The sequence below is a fragment of the Amblyomma americanum genome, chromosome 7, assembly GCF_052857255.1.
Source record: "Amblyomma americanum isolate KBUSLIRL-KWMA chromosome 7, ASM5285725v1, whole genome shotgun sequence".
In the NCBI taxonomy this organism is placed as follows: domain Eukaryota; kingdom Metazoa; phylum Arthropoda; class Arachnida; order Ixodida; family Ixodidae; genus Amblyomma; species Amblyomma americanum.
Window position 1 is genome coordinate 166,833,214 of NC_135503.1, and position 14,761 is coordinate 166,847,974.

The window sequence follows — 14,761 nt, forward strand, 5'->3', positions numbered from 1 at the left end:
TGTTCAATGCTCGTCGTCAGAGTATGCGACTTCAGTTTTTTATATACTCAAACATTAATTTTAATTGAGCAAAAAATGTTGAAGTGGTTCCACAAACTGCCACTTTACATGATGCCAGAGATGATGCCACTCTTGGCCCAGTATTGCCGGCTTTTGGTGCCTCAATCTCAGTGCAGACGATTACTGGTTTGCATCATGCACGGCTGAACCAAGCAAGCATCGTAGTTAAAGTTACTACAAGACACTGCAATACCCGAGCTCTGTTCACCACAAACAAACCCGTGGTTGAGGCGAGAATTAGTCTGCGATAAAGATGCACAATACTGTATTATACCCCTGTCACACGGCCAGTTTCAATGCCGATCGAGTCGAGGGTCTTCGAAATTCTCAATCACCATCGAACTCGAAGGAGTTGTGTCGCTGCTACACGGCAAATCTCAATGGCCATTGAAATGGTTCTCGTGTCTCACGCTACACTTGTGAGGCGCCACAATCGCTACTTTAGATTTTACAAAAATAGCAAAAATATTTGATAAATGTATACGAAATGCTTAAATACACGCATGTTGTTTAAAACCCTTTTAATTGCACGCACGCGACGGACAGATGCAGACACTGCTGTAGCCACTCTAATACAAGACGAGCCAAAGCCAAGCCAGTCCAACTGCGTCGGAGCGCTGCTTCGTCAGGCTTAACACATGGGAAGTCGCCTTGATATCTGAAAAACAAAAGCTATTTGTCTCTTGAAACTTTATGCGAGGGTAAGAATGGGCAAATCGAAGGCGACTACAACAGCTTAGAACACGATATTGCTTTGAGGGATTAGCGACGAAGTTGTTATCGCTGCAAAGCGGGCGGGTAGGGCGCCGCCAGGTTGTCAACGCAAAGGACGCAATGCCAAATTAATGCGCTTAATGCGGTTAAAACCAGTCTGATACAATTTTAGAATTATTGTACAGACTGCTAGCATTAAAGTCTAGGCGAATAATGTTTGTTCATGCTTTTGTACCTTGAATGTGTCGTGTACGAAAGTGCACTTGGCGCCGCTCGAAGCAACGCTAGCAACCTTGGGCAGCGCTCGAAAACCCTCGAAAGCTCGATGGAGTTCCGCGCTGCTCCGCTGACTCGATAGGCTATTGACTCGATCGCCATTGAAACTGCCCGTGCAGCAGCGCTCGATCGCCTTTGAGTCGATCGACTATCGGTTCGAGGGCCCTCGAAATGCCCGTGTGACAGGGGTATTAACCTCTTCCACTGGCTATGTGCAAAACGCAGCCCAAAATGCAAAAATGCATTCAAAGTGCTGCGCAGCAGAAATAACAGAACAGGAGTTGAGCAAGAGACGTTCGACACCTTCCGCCTGCGTCATCATTCGGGCGGTTCCAAAGCTGACTGCCTGGCAGTGCCACCTATTAGGCGCTCCAAAAATAAAATAGAGTAGGCATCTATAGCAAATTTGCACTGCTCCACCTGGGCCACTGACAAGGTGAACATCAAAGGTGTAGTACTAAAATATCATATCTCGAACTAGTTGGTTGTTCATCACGAAGCAAAAGAGTGCAAACCTCACAAGGCCACATAAAGGGAAGACGAGACACAGGCACTGACTAACAATTGAAGTTTTATTGTTCTGACGCTTCAGTAAATATACAGCAACCATCAAAAACAAGAATAGCAAAGCCTGACAGACAGACATTGGAACAAGATATCAGGTAAGAGGACTATGATCACCATGCTCCTGATAGGAAAGTAAACTCCTTACCCAGAAGGGCTATGCAAGGAATGCTAACATAGCGCCTTCAGGCTCGCTATTTTTTCGGCCTCAATGATTTCTTGTGATTTTGTCACCGAACCTGCAGAGCACGCTTCTGTTACTGAACTCAGGTGTGCAATTACAATCTCGGCAATGAATACCCAGGTGGCCTGAAATTTGCCCTTTCACAATGTAGCTGTGCTCTGATCTTTTTTATTAAGGCACCTGCCGGTTTGGCCTACGCATGCATGGCCACAAGACAAGGGAATCAAATACGTGACACATTCAGCACAAGAAACAAATCGTTTACAATGGTTTATGGTGTAACTCACGTGTGTTCGACCCATTCAATTTACGCACTTGCACAGACGTCACAAACGATCTGGAGTATAAACAGAACGTCTGTTCCTATTCTTCCTCCTAACTTTCTCAAGTTGTGCGATATCCTACAGTTATTACCTACGCACACGAGATTTTACACAACTTGAGAAAGTTCGGAGCAATGTTTCCTATCAGGAGCGGGATGATCATGGTTCTCTTGCATGATGTCTGGTTCCTATGTCTATCAGGCTTTGTTCTTGTTTTTGGTGTTTGCTGTATATTTACCGAAGCGATAGAACAATAAAACTTCAGTTATTAGTCAGTGCCTGTGTCTCGTCTTCCCTTTCTGTGTCCTTGTGAAGTTAGCCGTTAGTCAACCGGACGTGCCAGGTGCGACCGTGCTGAAAAAAACACGACCGCTGCTTGAGCTCGCCGCAATTAGTCTTTCTCCCCTCTCGTGCTCAGTTTTATTCTTGGGGCATGTGTACGCTAAAGTTCCAAATTAGACAAGCTGTGCAAGTTTTATTTTAGGGGCACCTGTATGTGAAAGTTGCGAATTAGTCAAGTTGAGAAAAAGGTAGAAGGGGCTTGGTGGAAGAAACGCATGTCGAACTACTGTCGAGACGCCGGCAACCAACCATTGCTCAACTCGCTCGCTGTTCATGAAATGACTTCAATATCACACAACGCTTAAATCGCCGAATTTTAGATCGCATTCCCAGAGTGCAACTATCATCGTGGCACAGAGTTTCGCTGGTAAAAACAGAAAAGGGTGCAGTCGGTGCTCTAGGTCTTTAAATAAATTAATTCTCTCTCTATCTCCCTGCAGGGCTTGCACTAGCCCGCCCTGTTGCCTACCTTGGTGGCGCTCCTGCGCGACTTGCTCGATTTGTTCCTCAGCTGCTGCGGTGCGAGCGTAGGGAGTGCGGGAATCCGCGGACGGTGCTGCCAGCTGACCTCGAAGACCGACCGCGCCAGCACTCCAGGTCGCACCGCCGCCGACCGCCGGACCACCAGGCCGCGAGCTACGCACGCAAGCACGCCTCGGGGCAGCCGCACGCTGCTGCACATAGCCCTCTACGCCCGGTCAACGGTGAACCCTAGGTGAACCCAGACAAACAATGCCTCCTGCTGAAGAACATACCTGCAGAATCGTCAGGGGTTTTTCTGCCCAAGACCTACTGAACTAGAGCCCTGCACATTTGGCGGGGTCCTTTGAGACTGCGTGCGCCAACCATCGTTAACTTCTTGGCCATTGAGGGCGCTCGGTGGACCTGTTTGTTTGTCATGACCAACATCATCGTCTGTTTTTGAAAAATGATTTTTCTTCTCTCTGCCTTCCTGTGCATTTGTCCTGTCTTATTATTTTGAAACCTAGTAATGAACGATGCAAATATGACATTTCTTTAAATCCTAGCGGTGAATATTATGTTTGCGCGCATGCAGGCGTGAGACTTTCTGGAATCAAGGAGGTTATATAACCTCCTTGCTGGAATCTTTGCTAAGACGATGGATCACTGATCTCTACTAGGTGGCTGGATGCCGCATTCCCGCTTTCCGAAGTGGGCGCAAGTGAAGCCACCAGAAATTCAGAGGCATATCCCAGAAGTTTTGGCGTCTGCTGTGTATTTCAATGCAAAAAGTCGCGTCTTTCGCCCTTCCGTTCTCAGTTTTTCGCGTTGTTTTTGTGGTATTGTATTCTGTAGTTATGTTTGTATAAACTAGGTGGCGCTAGGCATGCGCCCTATCTGCGGTCCTGTGTATGAGGCCAGATGTTCAAGCAAGGCTGGAAATTAGGCAACGGGGAGTAGGGAGGTTAGCTTTGGGAGCACATGGCAATACACCAAATCAGGGGGTACAGGGTGATATGGGATGGGCGTCTTTCGAGAGCAGAGAGGCTAGCAGTAAGATAGCATTTGAGGAACGATCGAGAAGGATGGAGGAAAAGCGGTGGGCTAGGAAAGTTTTCAGATACCTGTATATAAAGAATGTTGACACGAAATGGAGAAAGCGAACTAGAAAATTGACAAGCAAATATCTGGACAGCAGTAAGGGGGCAAATCAGCAATTATCGGTTAAGAAAAAGGTTAAAGGAACAGAGAGAGCTTTGTGGAAAACAGGGATGCTGACGAAATCGGCACTAGAAACATACCGGACCTTTAAACAGGAAATTGTCAAAGAAAATATCTATGATAATTGTAGGGGAAGTTCTTTGTTGTTTGAGGCCAGGACTGGAGTTTTGCGGACTAAGAAGTATAGAGTCAGGTACCAGGAGATTGGCACTTTGTGCGTTGCGTGCGGAGAGGAGGAGGAAACGGCTGAACACTTGATACTTTTCTGTAAAGGGCTTCACCCTACAGTGGAAGGCAGCGGGGCTGACTTACCCAAGGCATTGGGGTTTAGGGATAGTGAAGGGAAAGTGGATTTTAAGAGGTTAGAAGTAACCAAGCGAAGGTTATCTGATTGGTGGCTAAAAGCAAGACAGGAGTAAAATTTCACAAGACATGGCTAGGTGGCTTGAGCCACCGCCCGATGTAAAGGGTTCAGCCGTATCCATCCATCCATCCATCCATCCATCTGGTCAGCTGACTCGCACATCTGTATATATATTCATCATTGAACTGGAATAAAAGAGAGTTGGTCGAGGTATGTAGGTGGCGGGTGCTTGACGTGGTGGTGCTCCGGCTGCTCCGGGCAGTCGGACCGGGCAGTTCCCCAACGGTACGGGATACAACAGTTGGCGACGAGTGGTGAAGTAACCGAACGCGGAAGCAATGAGCCTGCATCAACCGCCCGAGTTCCTGCCGACGCCCGGGAAGCCCGCCATTCCTTGGACGCAGTGGCACCGCCTTTTCAAGAACTATCTCCTGGCGTCCGGGAGCGACGCTCACCCACCTGCGCGCCGTAAAGCTTTGCTGCTACACTGTTTGGGTGTGGAAGGCCAACGCTTGTACTACGCGTTGCCGGAGGAGAAATCGTCGACGCCGCCTACAGAAGGAAAGGAAGGAAGCGGTACGAGCGACGAGTACGAGGCAGCGGTGGCTACGTTGGACGCTTACTTCACTTCTAAAACGAACGTCGTCGTGGAGCGGCATCGGTTCGGACAACGCACCCAACTGCCCGGGGAGACTGCAACAGCGTTCGTCACGGCGTTGCGTGAGCTGGCATTAAGTTGCGACTTCGGTAAGCAGGCTGACGATTTTATTCGTGACCAACTTGTAGCGAAAACGTGCAACCCTGTTCTTCGGGAACGCTTACTGCTTGAAGGCACTTCGCTCACTCTTGAACGCGCACTGGCTATTGCAAACAGTATCGAAGAAGCCACGAAATACTCACTTGAGCTGCAGTCATCGGCTGCGAGCGTTCAAAAGGTCGAAAAACATCGGATGCCATGCCGCTCAGAAACGCAGTTACCGCGTTCGCAGCAGCCGAAGTCCTGTTTCCGTTGCGGGTCTTCAGGGCATCTTGCAGATTCCAAGACATGCAAGGCGCGGGGTAAAACTTGCAGCAAATGTGGCAAACGAGGACATTTTCAGCGTGTCTGTAGAAGCGGCATGCCTGACGAAAGGGCCCTTGCTGTCCGAGAAGTCGACACCTGCAGTGCATCCGGCGATCTCAACGTGTTGCTTCTCGACCGGCAGTGCAAAGGAGGGATACACACAGAAGTCTTCGTACAAGATGTTCCTATACGTTTCCTCGTAGACACGGGTTCTGCTGTCTCCATTCTGTCGAACGCCACGTATTCAAGGTTGAAACGCTTCCCTTTGCAGCCAACATCAGCGTCACTCTACGATTTCTCTCGCCGCAGAATAACCATCGAGGGGTGTTTCACGGCGCCAGTCATCTTCCAGGATCGGCAGGCCGACATTCTCTTCTACGTCGTCAAGGACGGTACTGACATTCTCGGCATCGACGCTGTCGAAACGCTGCGTCTGCAAATCAACGGTACGTCATTGCAATGCACCCATATTACGCAAGCGCCAGAAGGCCTTGACCGTGAACTGTTTTGCCAGTTTCCGCACTTGTTTGATGGCAAGTTAGGGCTTGCAACAAATTTTGTCCATAAGGTCAAGATAAGAGAAGGAATCACGCCTGTTGTTGCTAAGTTGCGGCGTTTGCCATTTTCAATGCGAGACCGAGTACGCGAAGAGCTGCAGCGCCTTGAGCAAGAAGATGTCATAGAAAAGATTGACACGTCTGAATGGGTGTCTCCAATCGTAGTAGTAGCAAAGAAAAACGGCAAGATAAGAATTTGTGTCGATCTGCGCGAACCGAACAAAGCGATTGTCGTTGACAAATTTCCACTGCCGCACACGGAAGAAATATTGCACAAACTTCATGGCGCAAATTACTTTTCAAAGATTGATTTAGCAGCTGCATATCACCAAGTTCTGCTAAGCCCTGAAAGCAGGGAACTGACTACCTTCATAACCGATAGTGGACTGTACAGATTCAAGCGCGTCTGTTTCGGTCTTGCATCAGCACCGTCTGCGTTTCAGAAAATGATGGCCACTATTTTGCAGAACTGCAAAAACACTTTGTGCTACATAGATGATGTCATTGTGTACGGAAGCACACGTGAAGAGCACTTCAAGAATTTGAAACAAGTTCTGCACTTGATTGCAAAGGCTGGATTGAAGTTGAATGACAAATGCATTTTTAATGTGCAAGAAGTCGACTTCCTTGGTCACAGGATCAGTCACAAGGGAATACGCCCTTTACAAAGTAACATTTATGCCATCAAGGCTGTGCCAGCCCCAACAAATGTCGGTACTCTGCGCTCATTCTTGGGCATGGTAGGCTACTACGCCAAATTTATACCTGACTATGCGGTGGTTGTCGAGCCTCTTCGAGAGTTGCTACGTAAGAATGCCACATTCACATGGAACCCTGCAAGACAAGCTTGTTTCGAGCAACTGAAATGTTCCCTGGCCACAAGATGTTTACAGCTATTTGATCCTGCGGGTGACATTATTGTCACTACGGATGCCTCATCCATTGGCTTGGGAGCAGTGTTGCAACAGACAAGGAATGATGAACTGGTGACGATTGCTTTTGCTTCTCGCAGGCTTACTTCACAGGAACAGAAGTATTCTGTAGGGGAATTGGAAGCCCTTGCTTGCTTGTGGGCATGCGAATATTGGAAAGTGTACCTTTGGGGTCGTTCATTCATATTACGCACCGATCACCAGGCTCTGGTCACACTCCTTAGTACAAAGGGAGTAGGTCGCCGACCGTTCCGGATTGCGAGGTGGCACGCCAGGCTGTTGGCATACAACTTCACGATTGAATTTCACAAGGGTGACAAGAATACTGTTGCTGATGCTCTTTCAAGGATGCCCCTTCCAGGTCGTGTGGAGGAAGAGGAAGAAGAGACTGTTTGTGTTGTCTCAACATGCATTACTCATGAAGAGTTTGTCATTGAAACGATGCAGGACCCGTTGCTGCAGCAGGTTATAAAGTGGGTGACATCGGCATGGCCCGCAGTGCAGATGTTGCCTGCCGAAGCAGTTCCGTTCTACCGGGTGCAAACTGAGCTCTCAGTCGTTGGAGACCTCCTGCTTCGTGGTGACAAATTTGTAGTACCTTCGTCCCTCGTAGCACGGCTTCTTGACGCAGCCCACGAGTCTCATCCGGGAATAACGAGGACAAAGCAGCGACTACGTGAGCAATACTGGTGGCCTGCTATGTGCAAGCAAGTAGAACAATTCATTGCATCCTGCGCGGTATGCCAATCTGTTGACAAGTCTGCAAAACCCGTGACACCACCTCTGCAGCCAGTTGCATTCCCATCTGCACCATGGCAGAAGCTAGGCATCGATATTGTGGGCCCTTTTTCCGAAGTGCCGGCAGATTGCCGTTTTGCCATTACAGCCATCGATTACTACAGCAAGTGGCCTGAGGTTTGTTTCTCAGCAAGGGTGACAACTGCAACAGTCATCTCCTTTCTGCGAAGCATCTTCAGCAGGGAAGGATATCCAGACGAGATTGTGAGTGATCATGGTGCTCAGTTTACAGCCTTGGAGTTTGACAGTTTCCTCAAAGAACGTGGCATCGCTCATACGTATTCGGCAGTCTATCATCCGCAAGCTAACGGGCAGGTAGAGAGGTTTAATCGAGTACTCAAAGAGTACGTTCAAGTCTGCGCACAAGAACATCGGCCTTTGAAGGAAGCTATCACCGAATACCTGGGAGTCTACCGTTTCACACCGCATGCGACCACAGGAGTGAAGCCTTCCGTCCTTCTTCACGGCCGTCATCCCAGAACAAAACTTGATCTTGTAGGAGCGCCAGGTAAAGAGTTTTTTCAAGATCCGCAGGCAGCGATGAAGTCCATCCACAGCACAGTAGCACAAAGGCAACAAGCAAGTAAGACTTACACTGACCGTCGACGAGCTGCAAAGTACTCTCCATTAACAACAGGTCAACCGGTGAGAGTCAAGTTGCCTGGTCACGTGCCTAAGGGCGCTCTGAGCTACTCGAGTCCATTCACCATTGTGGATCAATGTGGTCAAGATACCTACAAGCTCAATGATGGCCGCACATGGAATCGGAGTCGGCTGGTACCTTGCCCCCAACCAGTTCCACCACCTACAGTTCCGAAAAGTTGTTCGCCTGAATCAGCAAAACCACTTGGCGAACCACAGCAGGAGAACCACGACCCACCCCAGCAGCCATCTGTTCAGACGCCAGTTGAAAGGGACGTTCCAGGACTGAGGCATTCGACGAGACAAAGAAGACCACCAGTGTGGTTTAAAGACTATGAAAGACATTGAGTGTTTATTGTGTTTTTCCAGTGTTAGTTGCTAACTCTTTTGAGGGGGAATAATGTGGTATTGTATTCTGTAGTTATGTTTGTATAAACTAGGTGGCGCTAGGCATGCGCCCTATCTGGTCAGCTGACTCGCACATCTGTATATATATTCATCATTGAACTGGAATAAAAGAGAGTTGGTCGAGGTATGTAGGTGGCGGGTGCTTGACGTGGTGGTGCTCCGGCTGCTCCGGGCAGTCGGACCGGGCAGTTCCCCAACGGTACGGGATACAACAGTTTTCGTGTAACGTCTACTGCAATATCAAAGTAATAAGCGAGCTCAACGCGATAAATGTGTGCATTGTTTGGGGAACCCTGTAATTTCACAGAAACCAAAGAAATCAGGCATGCAGGCCACCCTAATGCAGGTCTTACCATGCCACGACAAAGGGGTACGTGCATTGAACACTATTTTCTGATGTGGTTCTTGTTTTCCGAGCGTAATTAGGACAAGTAGTGGAATGACGATGAGTCTAGGTCATCTTTTAAAAAAGGCAATGGCGCGGAGCAATGGGCTCGGCAGCACATCTACGATGGGCATCACTAACCTGCCTCGCCTCTTCGCTGTGCAGTGCCTTGGCATCTGGTGGCTTCAGTCCCTGAGCTCATACGGCGGGCAGGTCTCCGGTCCTGCCCTTGTGACCGGTCCGCTACCGGTCGTCCCGCCTGGCCCGTGGTCGATGCCCCGTTGCGTCGCTCGTTCCGAGCCTGAGGACTTCAATTTCACGCCCAAGCGATCGGTGTACTCGGAGAAACTGCGTCTCTCGGAAGGCGCTGCATCATTTGACGGTTGCGCATACCAGTGTGCGCAACCCCACCTCCCTTCTCTGGATCAAAGGCTGTGCCTATCTTCACATCTGGTCACCGGAACTTCAATCATGCTATCGCCATCAAGGACGGCCAATATAATCCCTTTGCACATAGGTGCACCCTTCAGTGGACTCGGCAGCACATCTATGATGGGCATCACTAACCTGCTTCGCTTCTTCGCTGTGCAGGTAACGAATTGTTATTGCCTCTATGCTAAGCGTACTAGCAACCGTTGTTTATTCGTGCTGCCGGGCCCACGCAGCTCATGTCTCATTATGTACGACTGTGCTTGCATGCTATTGAAGTTACTATTATTAGCCGGTGATGTAGAGGCTAACCCTGGACCTCCTCGTGAAGATTTTGCCCAACTGCTAGAAGGGATACGTGAAATCATGTCCGGGCAGATAGCTATGCTTGAAGAATTGAAAACCATTCGCTCCACTTTAACGAAACACGAATTAACTTTTAACGAACTGAAAACGCGACTGACGAAAATTGAAACCGACTGCGCGTGCTTCTCTGATGTTAAAAATGAAGTAGAATGCGTCAGGGCCACGACTAAGGAGTGTAAGGATTTCGTCTTGACACTGTCTGCTCGGATTGACGAAGCGGAAAACAGGTCACGTCGTTGTAATTTGATATTTTATGGTCTGGAAGACAAAGGCAAGGAATCATGGGATGTGTCCGAGAAACATGTCATCGACCTTTGTGCTGAGAAGTTGGAAGAATCTGTTGAACCCCGAGATATTGAATGCGCTCATCGGTTAGGCGCCTTTCAAAACGGCAAGACTAGGCCAATAATTGTCAAGTTCGCTCATTTCAAGGATAAGCAGCGAATAATCTCAGCAAGTGGCGAACTGAAGAACAGTGGCTTCAGTATTGCTGAGGATTTCTCGCCCCGAACACGACTTGCTCGTAAATGCCTCGTTGAATTTGGCCTCAGTCTAAATCTCCAGACAAAATTTAAACTGCGATACGACAGGCTTCTCGCGGGAAACAAGACTTACGTGTTTGACCATGATTCCGACAGTGTTATTGAACTAACAAAATAGCAACCAGTCACAACAAAGCACAAAGCCAGCCATCATGACCCATATCCTCTGTCATTTTTGTTAGTCAATATTCGAAGTGTCATCCCTAAACGAGATCGCTTATGCAGCCTAATTTCTTTGTCCTCTTCCAATATTGTTTTACTAACAGAAACTTGGCTTAGTTCAAACATTCGTGACTCTGAGATTCTGCCTTCACTATCAGGTTTTGACATTTTTCGCAAAGACAGAGATGACAGCATGCGCGGTGGTGGTGTCCTTATAGCCACGAAATCTGAACTGCGTTGTTCCCGCTTAGATATCTCATCACCGCTTGAAATTATTTGGCTCATTTGCACCGAAAGTTTTCCAAGCGTCATCAGTGGCGTCTGCTACCGTCCGCCCAGTTATGATAGTTCCTTCGTACCTCTCTTTCATGAAGCACTGAGCACCATAATCACCACACACCAAAACACGCCCATCATGCTTTTTGGTGACTTCAACTTTCCGTCAATAAACTGGTCTGATACAGCGTCCATGCTAACCAAATGTACACTACCAAGCGAATTCCTAAACACGTGCCTTATGTTCGGTTTAACACAGTTAGTTACCACTGCTACGCATGTAACAGATCACTCCGCCAACATTTTGGACCTTGTTCTAACGACTCATCCAGAGAATTTTTCCTCTATAACTTGTATGCATGGCCTGAGCGACCATTTGGCAGTTCACACTACTTTCTCTTGCAGCATGATTAATCACAAAAAAACTAAAAAGACGATTACACTTTATAATAAAGGCAATTACGTAGGCATAAATCGCGACTTAACAACCTTCTTAGATAAGTTTACACCTGGGTTTCCTTCTCGCTCCGTCGAATCAAACTGGATGCTTTTCAAATCGGAATTTCAGCGTCTCTTAAAACTACATATACCAACCATAGACATAACCGAGCGGGCTGGTTCCCCATGGTTTAACGTATCGTTAAAACGACTAAATAACAAGAAAAAACGCTTATATCGAAAGGCTAAGCTCACTAACTCTCCCCTAGCATGGACGAAATATAACAGCGCCGAAAAACACTACAACACGCAAACAGCACAAGCAAAACTTACCTTCTTCTCAAACACTTTACCATCAATGCTACAAAATAACCCCAAGCGATTTTGGAAAACCATTATGCCTCATGAACCTTCTGTCATTACCCTCTGTGATAATTCCGGATTTCCTATTTATGAATCTGATGTGGCGAGTGTCCTTAACTGTGCGTTTTCTTCTGTTTTCACTAGTGAACCTGCCGATAACCTTCCAGATATCCCATTTTTGGACCATCCACTCATGGAAAACATATCATTTGAACCTCAAGGTTTTGCCAAAATTATTGACTCGCTAACCAATACTTCGTCCTCTGGTATTGACGGCATAAATTTTAAAGTTCTCAAGAATACTAAAGATATTAGCAGTATGATCTTGTCACTCATTTTTCAGCAATCTCTATCATCAGGATCTTTACCACGTGACTGGCGGATCGGCAAAATCATTCCAGTGTTCAAGAAAGGTCACCGTTCATCCCCGTTAAATTATCGCCCGATTTCACTCACCTGCGTTTGCTGCAAAATCATGGAACATATTTTGTACTCGCATGTTGCTGCCTTTCTAACTTCTGTAAATTTCTTCCATCCTAATCAACAGGCATTCCTTAAAGGCCGCTCATGTGAGACACAGCTTGCCCTTTTCCTACACAATTTACACTCGAACTTGGACCGTAATATTCAATGTGACGCTGTGTTCCTTGATTTCGAAAAGGCGTTCGATAAAGTTCCTCATGGCCGCTTAATACACAAACTCTCCTGTCTGAATCTGCACCCCTTCATCGTTAATTGGATTCGTGCCTTCTTAACTGACCGTCATCAGTTCGTCTATGCTAATTGTCACTCATCATCTCTTTCACCCGTGAAGTCTGGCGTCCCACAGGGAAGTGTACTAGGTCCCCTTCTTTTTCTAATATATATTAATGATCTTCCACTTAGTCTTTCTTCAAACGTCCGACTGTTTGCTGATGATTGCGTCGTATATCGCCCCATAACAAATTCTTCAGATATCGTCGCTCTTCAAGAAGACCTTTCACAAGTGCAACATTGGTGTGACACGTGGCTCATGTCTCTTAATGTTTCAAAGACCTCACTGATTTCTTTTCACCGTCGCCCCAACTTCATCGCGCCAGTGTACACTATTAATAACTGCCCAATTTCTTCGGTCAATCATTACAAATACTTAGGCGTCCATATCTCATGATCTAACTTGGACTCTCCATGTCACCAACATAACTCTGCAAACAGTGTCCTTGGATATCTTCGGCGCAACTTTGCTCTAGCACCAAGTTCTCTCAAATCGCTCGCTTACAAGACTTTCGTCAGTCCTAAACTTGAATATGCTAATTCTGTCTGGGATCCCCATCAGATTAACCTAATTAATACCATTGAGTCAGTTCAGAATCGTGCCGCCAGGTTCATCTCATCTGTCTACTCCTATCATACCAGCATCTCAGGTCTGAAATCACGATTGCAGTTGCCTACGCTAGTCACCCGTCGGAACGCAGTACGTCTCTGCTTATTTCATAAGTTCTTTCACAACTTTCCAGAAGCCAACCGATTAATTCCACGTGTGCATCGCATTTCCCGCCATAACCACCCGAACGCTGTTTACCCTGAACGTGCACATACCACCACATTCCAGCAATCATTTTTCTTAAAAACTACCCGTGACTGGAATAACCTCTCCGCCGAAGTGGCCACCATCATGAATCATCGACTGTTCAAGACCACTATCGAGGAAGCCTATTCATCAACATAATTTTTGTCCATTTTTCAATAATGTATAATATTTTTTGCCGTGTTATCCCCACCCCTCATGTAATGTCCCGAAAGGGAACTTTGAGGAAAATAAATAAAATAAATAAATAAATAAATCCTGACACTCGACTCGTTATACAGCTACAGTGGCTAGAAGGTAATACAGCTACCGCTGTCTCAGTTTCGGTTTTCTGGTGGAAGATGTCGCTTCTCATCAATGGCAGGTATAGACTGAAAATGGGAGGAAATAGAAGAGCAGTTAAGGCAGGAGGAATTAATGGTATATGGTTTAGTGGAAACACATCTTAGAGACATGGAGCAACCACCCTGTAACACAGACTACGCATGGGAATATTGCAATAGAACAGAGGGCAGCAGAAAGGGAGGTGGAATTGGGGCATTCATTCATAAAAGTATCAATTTTCAAAGGGTTAGACTGGGATGCAGGGAACATTTATGGCTAAAACGAACAGTGGCAGGCAAGCAAACACTCCTTGGCTTTGTGTACCTGTGGACAGGGGCTAATGCCAAAGAGGAAAACAGGAAAATGTTAGAATGTATTGCAAGTGACATTGATGAGCTAGGAGGACAGGGCGAGATAATTATATTAGGCGACATGAATGCACACATAGAAGACCTGGATGGGTACACGGATTCAACAGGAAGCATGCTGCAGGACATGTGTGACAGGCATGATTTAGTTGTCTGCAACAGCACCGAGAAGTGTGAAGGGCTCATAACATGGGAGGCGGGGAGTCTGCACTCGACGATAGATTATGCACTAATGTCACAGAGGATGTATAATAGATTAGGGGTAATGAACATAGATGAAGATGGTTCCAGAAGTCTAGGTAGTGACCACAAGCGTATCAAGTTGAGCTTCAGAAGAAAAAGCAATGTAGTACTGAAGCGAGATGAACAATCAGGGGGGAATTTTTACTCAGAAAAGCAATTGGAAGCAGCAGCCAAACAAATCGAGAAAGTAATTTTTGAGGATAGTGAAACAGAATGGACTTATACCAAATTAACTCGATTACTGGAGCTAGAGCTAGCTAAGATGCGAGTAAAGCTAAAAGGGAAAAGATACAAACCCAAGAGTTGGTGGGATGAGGAGGTCAAGAGGGCAATAGAAAAGCGCCAGGAAGCGTCCAGGGAACACAGATATTCCAAGAAGAGGGGGGAA

At 47.0% G+C, this 14,761-nt stretch overlaps 2 protein-coding genes across 5 annotated transcripts in view; one reads left to right on the plus strand and one right to left on the minus strand.

Moving 5' to 3' along the window:
• The window catches only part of LOC144096760 (uncharacterized), a 67,531-nt gene extending 64,162 nt beyond the window's left edge, over positions 1 to 3,369 (minus strand). Inside the window, exons 1-2 of the mRNA XM_077629633.1 lie at positions 3,219 to 3,369; positions 2,933 to 3,151 (exon numbers count right to left, since the gene is read on the minus strand). Coding sequence (XP_077485759.1) covers positions 2,933 to 3,145 — 213 coding nt within the window. The 5' untranslated portion in view covers positions 3,146 to 3,151; positions 3,219 to 3,369. The remainder of the gene's footprint in view (positions 1 to 2,932; positions 3,152 to 3,218) is intronic.
• A 452-nt stretch (positions 3,370 to 3,821) lies between these two features.
• The window catches only part of LOC144096761 (uncharacterized), a 35,455-nt gene continuing 24,515 nt past the window's right edge, over positions 3,822 to 14,761 (plus strand). Inside the window, exons 1-2 of one of the 4 annotated variants that reach the window (XM_077629635.1) lie at positions 3,822 to 5,257; positions 9,461 to 9,886. The gene's annotated coding sequence lies outside the window, so the exon portion shown is untranslated. Of the gene's footprint in view, positions 5,258 to 5,769; positions 6,020 to 9,460; positions 9,887 to 14,761 lie in introns of those variants that run through there. The other 3 variants (XR_013306846.1, XR_013306845.1, XR_013306847.1) reach the window with 3 other exon arrangements.